This window comes from Somniosus microcephalus, chromosome 28, assembly GCF_052327205.1.
Source record: "Somniosus microcephalus isolate GS21.2 chromosome 28, FLI_Smic_1.0, whole genome shotgun sequence".
In the NCBI taxonomy this organism is placed as follows: domain Eukaryota; kingdom Metazoa; phylum Chordata; class Chondrichthyes; order Squaliformes; family Somniosidae; genus Somniosus; species Somniosus microcephalus.
In genome coordinates this window covers 41,435,842-41,452,956 of record NC_141014.1, presented here as the reverse complement: position 1 = coordinate 41,452,956, position 17,115 = coordinate 41,435,842, and the positions used below count along the sequence as shown (strand labels likewise).

The window sequence follows — 17,115 nt, the reverse complement described above, 5'->3', positions numbered from 1 at the left end:
TTCCTAAAGTCCATATAAACTACATCAAACGCACTACCCTCATCTACCTTCCTTGTTACCTCCTCAAAAAATTCAATCAAGTTTGTCAGACACGACCTTCTCTTAACAAATCCGTGCTGACTATCCTTGATTAATCCGTGTCTTTCTAAATGAAGATTTATCCTGTCCTTCAGAATTCCTTCGAATAATTTTCCCACCACTGAGGTTAGGCTGACTGGCCTGTAATTTCTCGACCTATCCTTTTCTCCCTTTTTAAACAGGATGATATAGATGGGTTGGTCAGATGGGCGGAACAGTGGCAAATGGAATTTAACCCTGAAAAGTGTGAGGTGATGCATTTTGGACGGACTAACAAGGCAAGGGAATACACAATGAATGGTAGGATCCTAGGAAGGACAGAGGATCAGAGGGACCTTGGTGTGCATGTACATAGATCCCTGAAGGCAGCAGGACAGGTGGATAAGGTGGTTAAAAAGGCATATGGGATACTTGCCTTCATTAGCCGAGGCATAGAATATAAGAGCAGGGAGGTTATGATGGAGCTGTACAAAATGCTGGTAAGGCCACAGCTGGAATACTGTGTGCAGTTCTGGTCGCCACACTATAGGAGGGATGTGATTGCATTGGAGAGGGTGCAGAGGAGATTCACCAGGATGTTACCTGGGCTGGAGTGCTTCAGCTATGAAGAAAGACTGGACAGGCTGGGGTTGTTTTCCTTGGAGCAGAGAAGGCTGAGGGGGGACCTGATTGAGGTATACAAAATTATGAGGGGCATAGATAGGGTAGATAGAAAGGAACTTTTCCCCTTAGTAGAGGGGTCAATAACAAGGGGGCATAGATACAAGGTAAGGGCAGGAGGTTTAGAGGGGATTTGAGGAAATTTTTTTTCACCCAGAGGGTGGTTGGAATCTGGAACTCACTGCCTGAAAGGGTGGTAGAGGCAGGAACCCTCACAACATTCAAGAAGCATTTGGATGAGCACTTGAAACGCCATAGCATACAAGGCTACGGACCAAATGCTGGAAAATAGGATTAGATTAGTCAGGGCTTGATGGCCGGCGCGGACGCGATGGGCCGAAGGGCCTCTTTCTGTGCTGTATGACTCTATGGTACCACGTTAGCAGTCCTCCAGTCCTCCGGCACCACACCTGAAGCCAGAGAGGGTTGGAAAATGATGGTCAGGGCCCCTGCTATTTCCTCTTTTGCTTCGCTTAACAGCCTGGGATACATTTCATCCGGGCCTGGGGATTTATCCACTTTTAAAGCTGCTAAACTTCCTCTCTCACTATGTTTATTTCATCTAATATTTCACACTCCTCCCTCCCGATAGCAATGTCTGCTTCGCCCCTCTCCTTTGTGAAAACAGACGCAAAGTATTCATTAAGAACCCTACCGACGTCTCCTGCCTCCACACACAGATTACCCTCATGATCTCTAATGGGCCCTATCCTTTCTTTAGTTATCCTCTTACTCTTAATATATTTATAAAACATCTTTGAGTTTTCCTTGATTTTACTTGCCAAGAATTTTTCATGCTCTCTCTTTGCTTTCCTAATATCCTTTTTAATTGCACCCCTGCACTTTCTGTACTCCTCTAAAGATTCTGGAGTATTTAGCCCTCGGTATCTGTCATACGCCTCCCTTTGTTACTTTAATCCTACCCTGCATGTCCCTAGACATCCAGGAGTCTCTAGATTTGTCAGTCACACCTTTTTTCTTTAAGGGCACATATTTGGTCTGAACCCTCCGGATCTCCTTCTTGAATGCCTCCCACTGCTCTGACACTGATTTACCTTCAAGTAGCTGTTTCCAGTCCACTATGGCTAATTCTCCTCTGAGCTTAGCAAAATTTGCTTTACCCCAAATTAGAATTTTTATACAAGACTGAAGTCAATGGTTTTTTGTACGGGTAAACAAAAGAAAGTCTTGCATTTTTATAGTGCCTTTCACAACCACCGGATGTCCCAAAGCACTTTACAGCCAATGAAGTACTTTTCGAAGTGTGGTCACTGTTGTAATGTAGGAAACGCAGCAGCCAATTTATACACAGCAAGCTCCCACAAACAGCAATGTGATAATGACCAGATCACCTGTTTTATTGATGTTGATTGAGGGATAAATATTGGCCCAGGACACCGGGGAGAACTCCCCTGCTCTTCTTCGAAATAGTGCTGTGGGATCTTTTACATTCACTTGAGAGAGCAGACGGGGCGTCGGTTTAACGCCTCATCTGAAAAACGGCCCCTCCGACAGTGCGGCGCTCCCTCAGTACTGCCCCTCCGACAGTGCGGCGCTCCCTCAGTACTGCCCCTCCGACAGTGCGGCGCTCCCTCAGTACTGCCCCTCCGACAGTGCGGCGCTCCCTCAGTACTGCCCCTCCGACAGTGCGGCGCTCCCTCAGTACTGCCCCTCCGACAGTGCGGCGCTCCCTCAGTACTGCCCCTCCGACAGAGCGGCGCTCCCTCGGTACTGCCCCTCCGACAGTGCGGCGCTCCCTCAGTACTGCCCCTCCGACAGTGCGGCGCTCCCTCAGTACTGCCCCTCCGACAGAGCGGCGCTCCCTCAGTACTGCCCCTCCGACAGTGCAGCGCTCCCTCAGTACTGCCCCTCCGACAGTGCGGCGCTCCCTCAGTACTGCCCCTCCGACAGAGCGGCGCTCCCTCAGTACTGCCCCTCCGACAGAGCGGCGCTCCCTCAGTACTGCCCCTCCGACAGAGCGGCGCTCCCTCAGTACTGCCCCTCCGACAGTGCGGCGCTCCCTCAGTACTGCCCCTCCGACAGAGCGGCGCTCCCTCAGTACTGCCCCTCCCACAGTGCGGCGCTCCCTCAGTACTGCCCCTCTGACAGAGCGGCGCTCCCTCAGTACTGCCCCTCTGACAGTGTGGCGCTCCCTCAGTACTGCCCCTCTGACAGAGCGGCGCTCCCTCAGTACTGCCCCTCCGACAGTGCGGCGCTCCCTCAGTATTGCCCCTCCGACAGTGCAGCGCTCCCTCAGTACTGCCTCTCCGACAGTGCAGCACTCCCTCAGTACTGCCCCTCCGACAGTGCGGCACTCCCTCAGTACTGCCCCTCCGACAGTGCAGCGCTCCCTCAGTACTGCCGCTCCGACAGTGCAGCGCTCCCTCAGTACTGCCCCTCCGACAGTGCAGCACTCCCTCAGTACTGCCACTCCGACAGTGCGGCGCTCCCTCAGTACTGCCCCTCCGACAGTGCGGCGCTCCCTCAGCACTGCCCCTCCGACAGTGCGGTGCTCCCTCAGTACTGCCCCTCCGACAGTGCAGCACTCCCTCAGTACTGCCCCTCCGACAGTGCGGCGCTCCCTCAGCACTGCACTGGGAGTCTCTGGAGTGGGACTTGAACCCACAACCCTCATGAACCCAGAGGTGAGAGCGTGGCCCACTGAGCCACAGCTGACACTGTATCAAGGGATATGGAGCAAAGGCGAGTAAATGGAGTTGAGAGATCAGCTGTGATCTAATTCAATGACGGAACAGGCTCAAGGTGCCGAATTACGCAGAATCTACGGCATGGAAACAGGCCATTAGGCCCACCTGGTCCGTGCCGGTGTTTATGCTCCACACGAACCTCCTGCCACCCGCTTCATTTCACCCTATCAACGTAGCCGTCCATTCCTTTCTCCCTCATCTACTTATCGAGCTTCCCCTTAAATTCATCTATTTCCTGCTCTTGTCCCAATGTGAATTGTAAATTGTGATTCAGCTCTTTCTCGTCTCTGCTCGTCTCTTCGCTGACCTGCCACTGGGATAGCAGCCGATTGGTCAGTCACTCTCCAGCAAGACGCCCAATCCCCATTCCTCCTGCGTGAGCCTGACCTGCGAATTTAACCTCCTCTCTTGGGTCAGTAATTATATTCAGCACCCAGAGTGGTACTGAGGCAAGTGCCATGGAGCTGTACCCCAGTGAGAGTCAGCAGCTTCAGGAACTGTACCCCAGTGAGAGTCAGCACCCGGGGAACTGTACCCCAGTGAGAGTCGGCACCTTCAGGAACTGTACCCCAGTGAGAGTCAGCACCCTCAGGAAATGTACCCCAGAGAGAGTCAGCACCTTCAGGAACTGTACCCCAGTGAGAGTCAGCACCCGGGGAACTGTACCCCAGTGAGAGTCGGCACCTTCAGGAACTGTACCCCAGTGAGAGTCAGCATCTTCAGGAACTGTACCCCAGTGAGAGTCAGCATCTTCAGGAACTGTACCCCAGTGAGAGACAGCAGCTTCAGGAACTGTACCCCAGTGAGAGTCAGCACCTTCAGGAACTGTGTCCCAGTGAGAGTCAGCACCTTCAGGAACTGTACCCCAGTGAGAGTCAGCACCTTCAGGAACTGTACCCCAGTGAGAGTCAGCACCTTCAGGAACTGTACCCCAGTGAGAGTCAGCATCTTCAGGAACTGTACCCCAGTGAGAGTCAGCACCTTCAGGAACTGTGCCCCAGTGAGAGTCAGCACCTTCAGGAATTGTACCCCACTGTACCACAGTGAGATCCAGCACCTTCAGGAACTGTACCCCAGTGAGAGTGAGCACCTTCAGGAATTGTATCCCACTGTACCCCAGTGAGAGTCAGCACCTTCAGGAACTGTACCCAAGTGAGAGTCAGCACCTTCAGGAACTGTACCCCAGTGTGACTCAGCATCTTCAGGAACTGTACCCCAGTGAGAGTCAGCACCTTCAGGAACTGTACCCCAGTGAGAGTGAGCACCTTCAGGAATTGTACCCCACTGTACCACAGTGAGATCCAGCACCTTCAGGAAATGTACCCCACTGTACCCAAGTGAGAGTCAGCACCTTCAGGAACTGTACCCCAGTGAGAGTCAGCACCTTCAGGAACTGTACCCAAGTGAGAGTCAGCACCTTCTGGAACTGTACCCCAGTGTGACTCAGCATCTTCAGGAACTGTACCCCAGTGAGAGTCAGCACCTTCAGGAACTGTACCCCAGAGAGAGTCAGCACCTTCAGGAACTGTACCCCAGTGAGAGTCAGCACCTTCAGGAACTGTACCCCAGAGAGAGTCAGCACCTTCAGGAACTGTACCCCAGTGAGAGTCAGCACCTTCAGGAACTGTGTCCCAGTGAGAGTCAGCACCTTCAGGAACTGTGTCCCAGTGAGAATCAGCACCTTCAGGAACTGTACCCTAGTTTGAGTCAGCACCTTCAGGAACTGTGTCCCAGTGAGAATCAGCACCTTCAGGAACTGTACCCCAGTGAGAGTCAGCACCTTCAGGATCTGTACCCCAGTGAGAGTAAGCACCTTCAGGAACTGTACCCCAGTGAGAGTCAGCACCTTCAGGAACTGTACCCCAGTGAGAGTCAGTGTCTGTGGAACTGTACCCCAGTGAGAGACAGCACCTTCAGGAACTGTACCCCAGTGAGAGTCAGCACCTTCAGGAACTGTACCCCAGTGAGAGTTAGCACCCGGGGAACTGTACCCCAGTGAGAGTCAGCACCTTCAGGAACTGTACACCAGTGAGAGTCAGCATCTTCTGGAACTGTACCCCAGAGAGAGTCAGCACCTTCAGGAACTGTACCCCAGTGAGAGTCAGCACCTTCAGGAACTGTACCCCAGTGAGAGTCAGCACCTTCAGGAACTGTACCCCAGTGAGAGTCAGCACCTTCAGGAACTGTACCCCAGAGAGAGTCAGCACCTTCAGGAACTGTACCCCAGTGAGAGTCAGCACCTTCAGGAACTGTACCCCAGTGAGAGTCAGCACCTTCAGGAACTGTACCCCAGTGAGAGTCAGCACCTTCAGGAACTGTACCCCAGTGAGAGTCAGCACCTTCAGGAACTGTACCCCAGTGAGAGTGAGCACCTTCAGGAATTGTACCCCAGAGAGAGTCAGCACCTTCAGGAACTGTACCCCAGAGAGAGTCAGCACCTTCAGGAACTGTACCCCAGAGACAGTCACACCTTCAGGAACTGTACCCCAGTGAGAGTCAGCACCTTCAGGAACTGTGTCCCAGTGAGAGTCAGCACCTTCAGGAACTGTGTCCCAGTGAGAATCAGCACCTTCAGGAACTGTACCCTAGTTTGAGTCAGCACCTTCGGAAACTGTGTCCCAGTGAGAATCAGCACCTTCAGGAACTGTACCCCAGTGAGAGTCAGCACCTTCAGGAACTGTACCCCAGTGAGAGTCAGTGTCTGTGGAACTGTACCCCAGTGAGAGTCAACAACTTCAGGAATTGTACCCCAGTGAGAGTCAGCACCTTCAGGAACTGTACCCCAGTGAGAGTTAGCACCCGGGGAACTGTACCCCAGTGAGAGTCAGCACCTTCAGGAACTGTACACCAGTGAGAGTCAGCACCCGGGGAACTGCACCCCAGTGAGAGTCAGCATCTTCTGGAACTGTACCCCAGAGAGAGTCAGCACCTTCAGGAACTGTACCCCAGTGAGAGTCAGCACCTTCAGGAACTGTACCCCAGTGAGAGTCAGCACCTTCAGGAACTGTACCCCAGTGAGAGTCAGCACATTCAGGAACTGTACCCCAGAGAGAGTCAGCACCTTCAGGAACTGTACCCCAGTGAGAGTCAGCACCTTCAGGAACTGTACCCCAGTGAGAGTCAGCACCTTCAGGAACTGTACCCCAGTGAGAGTCAGCACCTTCAGGAACTGTACCCCAGTGAGAGTCAGCACCTTCAGGAACTGTACCCCAGTGAGAGTCAGCACATTCAGGAACTGTACCCCAGTGAGAGTGAGCACCTTCAGGAATTGTACCCCAGAGAGTCGGCACCTTCAGGAACTGTACACCAGTGAGAGTCAGCACCTTCAGGAACTGTACCCCAGTGAGACTCAGCACCTTCAGGAACTGTACCCCAGTGAGAGTCAGCACCCGGGGAACTGTACCCCAGTGAGAGTCAGCACCTTCAGGAACTGTACCCCAGTGAGAGTCAGCACCTTCAGGAACTGTACCCCAGAGAGAGTCAGCACCTTCAGGAACTGTACCCCAGTGAGAGTCAGCACCTTCAGGAACTGTACCCCAGTGAGAGTCAGCACCTTCAGGAACTGTAGCCCAGTGAGAGTCAGCACCTTCAGGAACTGTACCCCAGTGAGAGTCAGCACCTTCAGGAACTGTACCGCAGTGTGACTCAGCACCGTCAGGAACTGTACCCCAGCGAGAGCCAGCACCTTCAGGAACTGTACCCCAGTGAGAGTCAGTGCCTTCAGGAACTGTACACCAGTGAGAGTCAGCACCTTCAGGCACTGTACCCCAGTGAGAGTCAGTGTCTGTGGAACTGTACCCCAGTGAGAGTCAGCACCTTCAGGAACTGTACCCCAGTGAGAGTCGGCACCTTCTCAAACTGTACCCCAGAGAGAGTCAGCACCTTCAGGAACTGTACCCCAGAGAGAGTCAGCACCTTCAGGAACTGTACCCCAGAGAGATTCAGCACCTTCAGGAACTGTACCCCAGTGAGAGTCAGCACCTTCAGGAACTGTGTCCCAGTGAGAATCAGCACCTTCAGGAACTGTACCCTAGTTTGAGTCAGCACCTTCGGAAACTGTGTCCCAGTGAGAATCAGCACCTTCAGGAACTGTACCCCAGTGAGAGTCAGCACCTTCAGGATCTGTACCCCAGTGAGAGTAAGCACCTTCAGGAACTGTACCCCAGTGAGAGTCAGCACCTTCAGGAACTGTACCCCAGTGAGAGTCAGTGTCTGTGGAACTGTACCCCAGTGAGAGTCAACAACTTCAGGAATTGTACCCCAGTGAGAGTCAGCACCTTCAGGAACTGTACCCCAGTGAGAGTTAGCACCCGGGGAACTGTACCCCAGTGAGAGTCAGCACCTTCAGGAACTGTACACCAGTGAGAGTCAGCACCCGGGGAACTGTACCCCAGTGAGAGTCAGCATCTTCTGGAACTGTACCCCAGAGAGAGTCAGCACCTTCAGGAACTGTACCCCAGTGAGAGTCAGCACCTTCAGGAACTGTACCCCAGTGAGAGTCAGCACCTTCAGGAACTGTACCCCAGTGAGAGTCAGCACATTCAGGAACTGTACCCCAGAGAGAGTCAGCACCTTCAGGAACTGTACCCCAGTGAGAGTCAGCACCTTCAGGAACTGTACCCCAGTGAGAGTCAGCACCTTCAGGAACTGTACCCCAGTGAGAGTCAGCACCTTCAGGAACTGTACCCCAGTGAGAGTCAGCACCTTCAGGAACTGTACCCCAGTGAGAGTCAGCACATTCAGGAACTGTACCCCAGTGAGAGTGAGCACCTTCAGGAATTGTACCCCAGAGAGTCGGCACCTTCAGGAACTGTACACCAGTGAGAGTCAGCACCTTCAGGAACTGTACCCCAGTGAGACTCAGCACCTTCAGGAACTGTACCCCAGTGAGAGTCAGCACCCGGGGAACTGTACCCCAGTGAGAGTCAGCACCTTCAGGAACTGTACCCCAGTGAGAGTCAGCACCTTCAGGAACTGTACCCCAGAGAGAGTCAGCACCTTCAGGAACTGTACCCCAGTGAGAGTCAGCACCTTCAGGAACTGTACCCCAGTGAGAGTCAGCACCTTCAGGAACTGTAGCCCAGTGAGAGTCAGCACCTTCAGGAACTGTACCCCAGTGAGAGTCAGCACCTTCAGGAACTGTACCGCAGTGTGACTCAGCACCGTCAGGAACTGTACCCCAGCGAGAGCCAGCACCTTCAGGAACTGTACCCCAGTGAGAGTCAGTGCCTTCAGGAACTGTACACCAGTGAGAGTCAGCACCTTCAGGCACTGTACCCCAGTGAGAGTCAGTGTCTGTGGAACTGTACCCCAGTGAGAGTCAGCACCTTCTCAAACTGTACCCCAGAGAGAGTCAGCACCTTCAGGAACTGTACCCCAGAGAGAGTCAGCACCTTCAGGAACTGTACCCCAGAGAGATTCAGCACCTTCAGGAACTGTACCCCAGTGAGAGTCAGCACCTTCAGGAACTGTACCCCAGTGAGAGTCAGCACCTTCAGGAATTGTACCCCACTGTACCCCAGTGAGAGTCAGCACCTTCAGGAACTGTACCCCAGTGAGAGTCAGCACCTTCAGTAACTGTACCCCAGAGAGAGTCAGCACCTTCAGGAACTGTACCCCAGTGAGAGTCAGCACCTTCAGGAACTGTAGCCCAGTGAGAGTCAGCACCTTCAGGAATTGCACCCCACTGTACCCCAGTGAGAGTCAGCACCTTCAGGAACTGTACCCCAGTGAGAGTCAGCACCTTCAGGAACTGTACCCCAGTGAGAGTTAGCACCTTCAGGAACTGTACCCCAGTGAGAGTCAGCACCTTCAGGAACTGTACCCCAGTGAGAGTGAGCACCTTCAGGAATTGTACCCCAGAGAGAGTCAGCACCTTCAGGAACTGTACCCCAGAGAGAGTCAGCACCTTCAGGAACTGTACCCCAGAGACAGTCACACCTTCAGGAACTGTACCCCAGTGAGAGTCAGCACCTTCAGGAACTGTGTCCCAGTGAGAGTCAGCACCTTCAGGAACTGTGTCCCAGTGAGAATCAGCACCTTCAGGAACTGTACCCTAGTTTGAGTCAGCACCTTCGGAAACTGTGTCCCAGTGAGAATCAGCACCTTCAGGAACTGTACCCCAGTGAGAGTCAGCACCTTCAGGAACTGTACCCCAGTGAGAGTCAGTGTCTGTGGAACTGTACCCCAGTGAGAGTCAACAACTTCAGGAATTGTACCCCAGTGAGAGTCAGCACCTTCAGGAACTGTACCCCAGTGAGAGTTAGCACCCGGGGAACTGTACCCCAGTGAGAGTCAGCACCTTCAGGAACTGTACACCAGTGAGAGTCAGCACCCGGGGAACTGCACCCCAGTGAGAGTCAGCATCTTCTGGAACTGTACCCCAGAGAGAGTCAGCACCTTCAGGAACTGTACCCCAGTGAGAGTCAGCACCTTCAGGAACTGTACCCCAGTGAGAGTCAGCACCTTCAGGAACTGTACCCCAGTGAGAGTCAGCACATTCAGGAACTGTACCCCAGAGAGAGTCAGCACCTTCAGGAACTGTACCCCAGTGAGAGTCAGCACCTTCAGGAACTGTACCCCAGTGAGAGTCAGCACCTTCAGGAACTGTACCCCAGTGAGAGTCAGCACCTTCAGGAACTGTACCCCAGTGAGAGTCAGCACCTTCAGGAACTGTACCCCAGTGAGAGTCAGCACATTCAGGAACTGTACCCCAGTGAGAGTGAGCACCTTCAGGAATTGTACCCCAGAGAGTCGGCACCTTCAGGAACTGTACACCAGTGAGAGTCAGCACCTTCAGGAACTGTACCCCAGTGAGACTCAGCACCTTCAGGAACTGTACCCCAGTGAGAGTCAGCACCCGGGGAACTGTACCCCAGTGAGAGTCAGCACCTTCAGGAACTGTACCCCAGTGAGAGTCAGCACCTTCAGGAACTGTACCCCAGAGAGAGTCAGCACCTTCAGGAACTGTACCCCAGTGAGAGTCAGCACCTTCAGGAACTGTACCCCAGTGAGAGTCAGCACCTTCAGGAACTGTAGCCCAGTGAGAGTCAGCACCTTCAGGAACTGTACCCCAGTGAGAGTCAGCACCTTCAGGAACTGTACCGCAGTGTGACTCAGCACCGTCAGGAACTGTACCCCAGCGAGAGCCAGCACCTTCAGGAACTGTACCCCAGTGAGAGTCAGTGCCTTCAGGAACTGTACACCAGTGAGAGTCAGCACCTTCAGGCACTGTACCCCAGTGAGAGTCAGTGTCTGTGGAACTGTACCCCAGTGAGAGTCAGCACCTTCAGGAACTGTACCCCAGTGAGAGTCGGCACCTTCTCAAACTGTACCCCAGAGAGAGTCAGCACCTTCAGGAACTGTACCCCAGAGAGAGTCAGCACCTTCAGGAACTGTACCCCAGAGAGATTCAGCACCTTCAGGAACTGTACCCCAGTGAGAGTCAGCACCTTCAGGAACTGTGTCCCAGTGAGAATCAGCACCTTCAGGAACTGTACCCTAGTTTGAGTCAGCACCTTCGGAAACTGTGTCCCAGTGAGAATCAGCACCTTCAGGAACTGTACCCCAGTGAGAGTCAGCACCTTCAGGATCTGTACCCCAGTGAGAGTAAGCACCTTCAGGAACTGTACCCCAGTGAGAGTCAGCACCTTCAGGAACTGTACCCCAGTGAGAGTCAGTGTCTGTGGAACTGTACCCCAGTGAGAGTCAACAACTTCAGGAATTGTACCCCAGTGAGAGTCAGCACCTTCAGGAACTGTACCCCAGTGAGAGTTAGCACCCGGGGAACTGTACCCCAGTGAGAGTCAGCACCTTCAGGAACTGTACACCAGTGAGAGTCAGCACCCGGGGAACTGTACCCCAGTGAGAGTCAGCATCTTCTGGAACTGTACCCCAGAGAGAGTCAGCACCTTCAGGAACTGTACCCCAGTGAGAGTCAGCACCTTCAGGAACTGTACCCCAGTGAGAGTCAGCACCTTCAGGAACTGTACCCCAGTGAGAGTCAGCACATTCAGGAACTGTACCCCAGAGAGAGTCAGCACCTTCAGGAACTGTACCCCAGTGAGAGTCAGCACCTTCAGGAACTGTACCCCAGTGAGAGTCAGCACCTTCAGGAACTGTACCCCAGTGAGAGTCAGCACCTTCAGGAACTGTACCCCAGTGAGAGTCAGCACCTTCAGGAACTGTACCCCAGTGAGAGTCAGCACATTCAGGAACTGTACCCCAGTGAGAGTGAGCACCTTCAGGAATTGTACCCCAGAGAGTCGGCACCTTCAGGAACTGTACACCAGTGAGAGTCAGCACCTTCAGGAACTGTACCCCAGTGAGACTCAGCACCTTCAGGAACTGTACCCCAGTGAGAGTCAGCACCCGGGGAACTGTACCCCAGTGAGAGTCAGCACCTTCAGGAACTGTACCCCAGTGAGAGTCAGCACCTTCAGGAACTGTACCCCAGAGAGAGTCAGCACCTTCAGGAACTGTACCCCAGTGAGAGTCAGCACCTTCAGGAACTGTACCCCAGTGAGAGTCAGCACCTTCAGGAACTGTAGCCCAGTGAGAGTCAGCACCTTCAGGAACTGTACCCCAGTGAGAGTCAGCACCTTCAGGAACTGTACCGCAGTGTGACTCAGCACCGTCAGGAACTGTACCCCAGCGAGAGCCAGCACCTTCAGGAACTGTACCCCAGTGAGAGTCAGTGCCTTCAGGAACTGTACACCAGTGAGAGTCAGCACCTTCAGGCACTGTACCCCAGTGAGAGTCAGTGTCTGTGGAACTGTACCCCAGTGAGAGTCAGCACCTTCTCAAACTGTACCCCAGAGAGAGTCAGCACCTTCAGGAACTGTACCCCAGAGAGAGTCAGCACCTTCAGGAACTGTACCCCAGAGAGATTCAGCACCTTCAGGAACTGTACCCCAGTGAGAGTCAGCACCTTCAGGAACTGTACCCCAGTGAGAGTCAGCACCTTCAGGAATTGTACCCCACTGTACCCCAGTGAGAGTCAGCACCTTCAGGAACTGTACCCCAGTGAGAGTCAGCACCTTCAGTAACTGTACCCCAGAGAGAGTCAGCACCTTCAGGAACTGTACCCCAGTGAGAGTCAGCACCTTCAGGAACTGTAGCCCAGTGAGAGTCAGCACCTTCAGGAATTGCACCCCACTGTACCCCAGTGAGAGTCAGCACCTTCAGGAACTGTACCCCAGTGAGAGTCAGCACCTTCAGGAACTGTACCCCAGTGAGAGTTAGCACCCGGGGAACTGTACCCCAGTGAGAGTCAGCACCTTCAGGAACTGTACACCAGTGAGAGTCAGCATCTTCTGGAACTGTACCCCAGAGAGAGTCAGCACCTTCAGGAACTGTACCCCAGTGAGAGTCAGCACCTTCAGGAACTGTACCCCAGTGAGAGTCAGCACCTTCAGGAACTGTACCCCAGTGAGAGTCAGCACATTCAGGAACTGTACCCCAGTGAGAGTCAGCACCTTCAGGAACTGTACCCCAGTGAGAGTCAGCACCTTCAGGAACTGTACCCCAGTGAGAGTCAGCACCTTCAGGAACTGTACCCCAGTGAGAGTCAGCACCTTCAGGAACTGTACCCCAGTGAGAGTTGGCAACTTCAGGAACTGTACCCCAGTGAGAGTCAGCACCTTCAGGATTTGTACCCCAGTGAGAGTCAGCACCCGGGGAACTGTACCCCAGTGAGAGTCAGCACCTTCAGGAACTGCACCCCAGTGAGAGTCAGCACCTTCAGGAACTGTACCCCAGTGAGAGTCAACACCTTCAGGAATTGTACCCCAGTGAGAGTCAGCACCTTCAGGAACTGTACTCCAGTGAGAGTTAGCACCCGGGGTACTGTACCCCAGTGAGAGTCAGCACCTTCAGGAACTGTACCCCAGTGAGAGTCAGCACCTTCAGGAACTGTACCCCAGTGAGAGTCAGCACCTTCAGGAACTGTACACCAGTGAGATTCAGCACGTTCAGGCACTGTACCCCAGTGAGAGTCAGCACCTTCAGGAACTGTACCCCAGTGAGAGTCAGCACCTTCAGGAACTGTGTCCCAGTGAGAGTCAGCACCTTCAGGAACTGTGTCCCAGTGAGAGTCATCACCTTCAGGAACTGTACCCCAGTGTGAGTCAGCACCTTCAGGAACTGTACCCCAGTGAGAGTCAGTGTCTGTGGAACTGTACCCCCATGAGAGCCAACACCTTCAGGAATTGTACACCAGCGAGAGTCAGCACCTTCAGGAACTGTACCCCAGTGAGAGTTAGCACCCGGGGAACTGTAGCCCAGTGAGAGTCAGCACCTTCAGGAACTGTACACCAGTGAGAGTCAGCAGCTTCTGGAACTGTACCCCAGAGAGAGTCAGCACCTTCAGGAACTGTACGCCAGAGAGAGTCAGCACCTTCAGGAACTGTACCCCAGTGAGAGTCAGCACCCGGGGAACTGTACCCCAGTGAGAGTCGGCACCTTCAGGAACTGTACCCCAGTGAGAGCCAGCACCTTCAGGAACTGTACCCCAGTGAGAGTCACCACCCGGGGAACTATACCCCAGTGAGAGTCGGCACCTTCAGGAACTGTACCCCAGTGAGAGTCAGCACCTTCAAGAACTGTACCCCAGCGAGAGTCAGTACCTTCAGGAACTGTACCCCAGTGAGAGTCAGCACCTTCAGGAACTGTACCCCAGAGAGAGTCAGCACCTTCAGGAACTGTACCCCAGTGAGAGTCAGCACCTTCAGGAACTGTGTCCCAGTGAGAGTCAGCACCTTCAGGAACTGTGTCCCAGTGAGAGTCATCACCTTCAGGAACTGTATCCCAGTGTGAGTCAGCACCTTCAGGAACTTTACCCCAGTGAGATTCAGTGTCTGTGGAACTGTACCCCAGTGAGAGCCAACACCTTCAGGAATTGTACCCCAGTGAGAGTCAGCACCTTCAGGAACTGTACCCCAGTGAGAGTTAGCACCCGGGGAACTGTAGCCCAGTGAGAGTCAGCACCTTCAGGAACTGTACACCAGTGAGAGTCAGCAACTTCTGGAACTGTACCCCAGAGAGAGTCAGCACCTTCAGGAACTGTACCCCAGAGAGAGTCAGCACCTTCAGGAACTGTACCCCAGTGAGAGTCAGCACCCGGGGAACTGTACCCCAGTGAGAGTCGGCACCTTCAGGAACTGTACCCCAGTGAGAGTCGGCACCTTCAGGAACTGTGCCCCAGTGAGAGTCAGCACCTTCAGGAACTGTACCCCAGCGATAGTCAGTACCTTCAGGAACTGTACCCCAGTGAGAGTCAGCACCTTCAGGAGCTGTACCCCAGAGAGAGTCAGCACCTTCAGGAACTGTACCCCAGTGTGTGTCGGGACCTTCAGCAACTGTACCCCAGTGAGAGTCAGCACCTTCAGGAACTGTACCCCAGTGAGAGTCAGCACCTTCAGGAACTGTACCCCAGTGAGAGTCAGCACCTTCTGGAACTGTACCCCATGAGAGTCAGCACCTTCTGGAACTGTACCCCTGTGAGAGTCAGCACTTTCAGGAACTGTACCCCAGTGAGAGTTGGCACCTTCAGGAAGTGTACCCCAGTGAGAGTTGGCACCTTCTGGAACTGAACCCAATGAGTGTCACCACCCGGGGAACTGTACCCCAGTGAGTGTCACCACCCAGGGAACTGTATCCCAGTGAGAGTCTGTTCCCATGGAACCTGTATCCCAGTGAGACACCACAATCTCAATTACCTGCTGTACTACATTTTTTTGATGTCTATCTCATAATAAATTTACTTTTAACCTACTGTGCTGTCAGTATTCACCCTAAATTTAAGTAATTAAAGAATCAATGTAATAAGCAGAAAGCATGTACTCAACCAGAATTACTGTTGTCACTGGAATCACTGGAGTCACTCGAATCATTGGAGTCACTGGAATCACTGGAGTCACTGGAATCACTGGAGTCACTGGAATCATTGGAGTCACTGGAGTCACTGGAATCATTGGAGTCACTGGAATCTTTGGAGTCACTGGAATCATTGGAGTCACTGGAGTCACTGGCATCATTGGAATCACTGGAATCATTGGAATCACTGGAATCACTGGAATCATTGGAATCACTGGAATCATTGGAGTCACTGGAATCATTGGAGTCACTGGAATCACTGGAATCATTGGAGTCACTGGAATCATTGGAATCACTGGAATCATTGGAGTCACTGGAATCATTGGAGTCACTGGAATCATTGGAGTCACTGGAATCATTGGAGTCACTGGTATCACTGGAGTCACTGGAATCATTGGAGTCACTGGAATCACTGGAGTCACTGGAATCATTGGAGTCACTGGAGTCACCGGAATCACTGGAGTCACTGCTATCACCGGAGTCACTGGAATCACTGGAGTCACTGCTATCACTGGAGTCACTGCTATCACTGGAGTCACTGGAGTCACTGGAATCACTGGAGTCACTGGAGTCACTGGAATCACTGGAATCATTGGAGTCACTGGAATCATTGGAGTCACTGGAATCACTGGAGTCACTGGAATCACTGGAGTCACTGGAGTCACTGGAATCACTAGAGTCACTGCTATCACCGGAGTCACTGGAATCACTGGAGTCACTGCTATCACTGGAGTCACTGGAGTCACTGCTATCACTGGAGTCACTGCTATCACTGGAGTCATTGGAGTCACTGCTATCACTGGAGTCACTGCTATCACTGGAGTCACTGGAGTCACTGCTATCACTGGAGTCACTGGAGTCACTGCTATCACTGGAGTCACTGCTATCACTGGAACCACTTGAACCACTGGAGTCACTGGAATCGCTGGAATCACTGGAGTCACTGGAATCGCTGGAGTCACTGGAATCGCTGGAGTCACTGGAGTCACTGGAATTGCTGGAGTCACTGGAATCGCTGGAGTCACTGGAATCACTGGAATCACTGGAGTCACTGGAATCACTGGAGTCACTGGAATCACTGGAGTCACTGGAATCACTGGAATCACTGGAATTGGCAACTTCACCACCTGCAGAACACATACAGCAAAATTTAGATTAGGTTTCTGTGTCAGTAGATTTACGTACCCATTGGAGTAGTGATTGGTGTAAATCCCGTGTAAAATGGGTGTAAGCTGCTGGAGTGTACGGAATCTGGAGTGCCGGCTTTAACAAGTCAGTCCAGCAGCAGATTGGGGACAACCAGCTGAAGAAGGAGTGGAGTTCGGCTCACTCACCTGATTCTCAGAGAAGTTCACTGCCTGTTTCATCAATCTTTTCATCAGACACTTGAAGAATCTACACAGGATACCTGTCCCCAGCAGCAGGCAGTGTAACAGAGCACGGCTCCCAGGAGCAGAAGAACTCATAATTTTGCAGACACTGACCTCCAAATTCTTCTGGAGGAGATTCAACTCTGAATGCTCAGAGTCCCAGATGTCCATGTCAGCAAGCCAGTCACTCGTACCAGCTGGAGGGAGCTGGCACTGACACTGAGTGTCACCTCCCTCACCTCCAGGACAGTAGACCAGTTTTCAAATGCCCTACAGCCCTCCGAGATCTCGGTAACTTCTTCCAGCCCTACAACCCTCCGAGATCTCGGTAACTTCCTCCAGCCCTACAACCCTCCGAGATCTCGGTAACTTCCTCCAGCCCTACAACCCTCCGAGATCTCTGTAACTTCCTCCAGCCCTACAAC

General features: G+C 53.1%; 1 protein-coding gene across 1 annotated transcript in view; it reads right to left on the bottom strand.

Moving 5' to 3' along the window:
• The window catches only part of LOC147099660 (uncharacterized), a 41,588-nt gene that overhangs the window by 11,014 nt on the left and 13,459 nt on the right, over positions 1–17,115 (bottom strand). Inside the window, exon 4 of the mRNA XM_085969341.1 lies at positions 15,293–16,447. Within this exon, the coding sequence (XP_085825467.1) occupies positions 15,293–16,447 (1,155 nt within the window). The remainder of the gene's footprint in view (positions 1–15,292; positions 16,448–17,115) is intronic.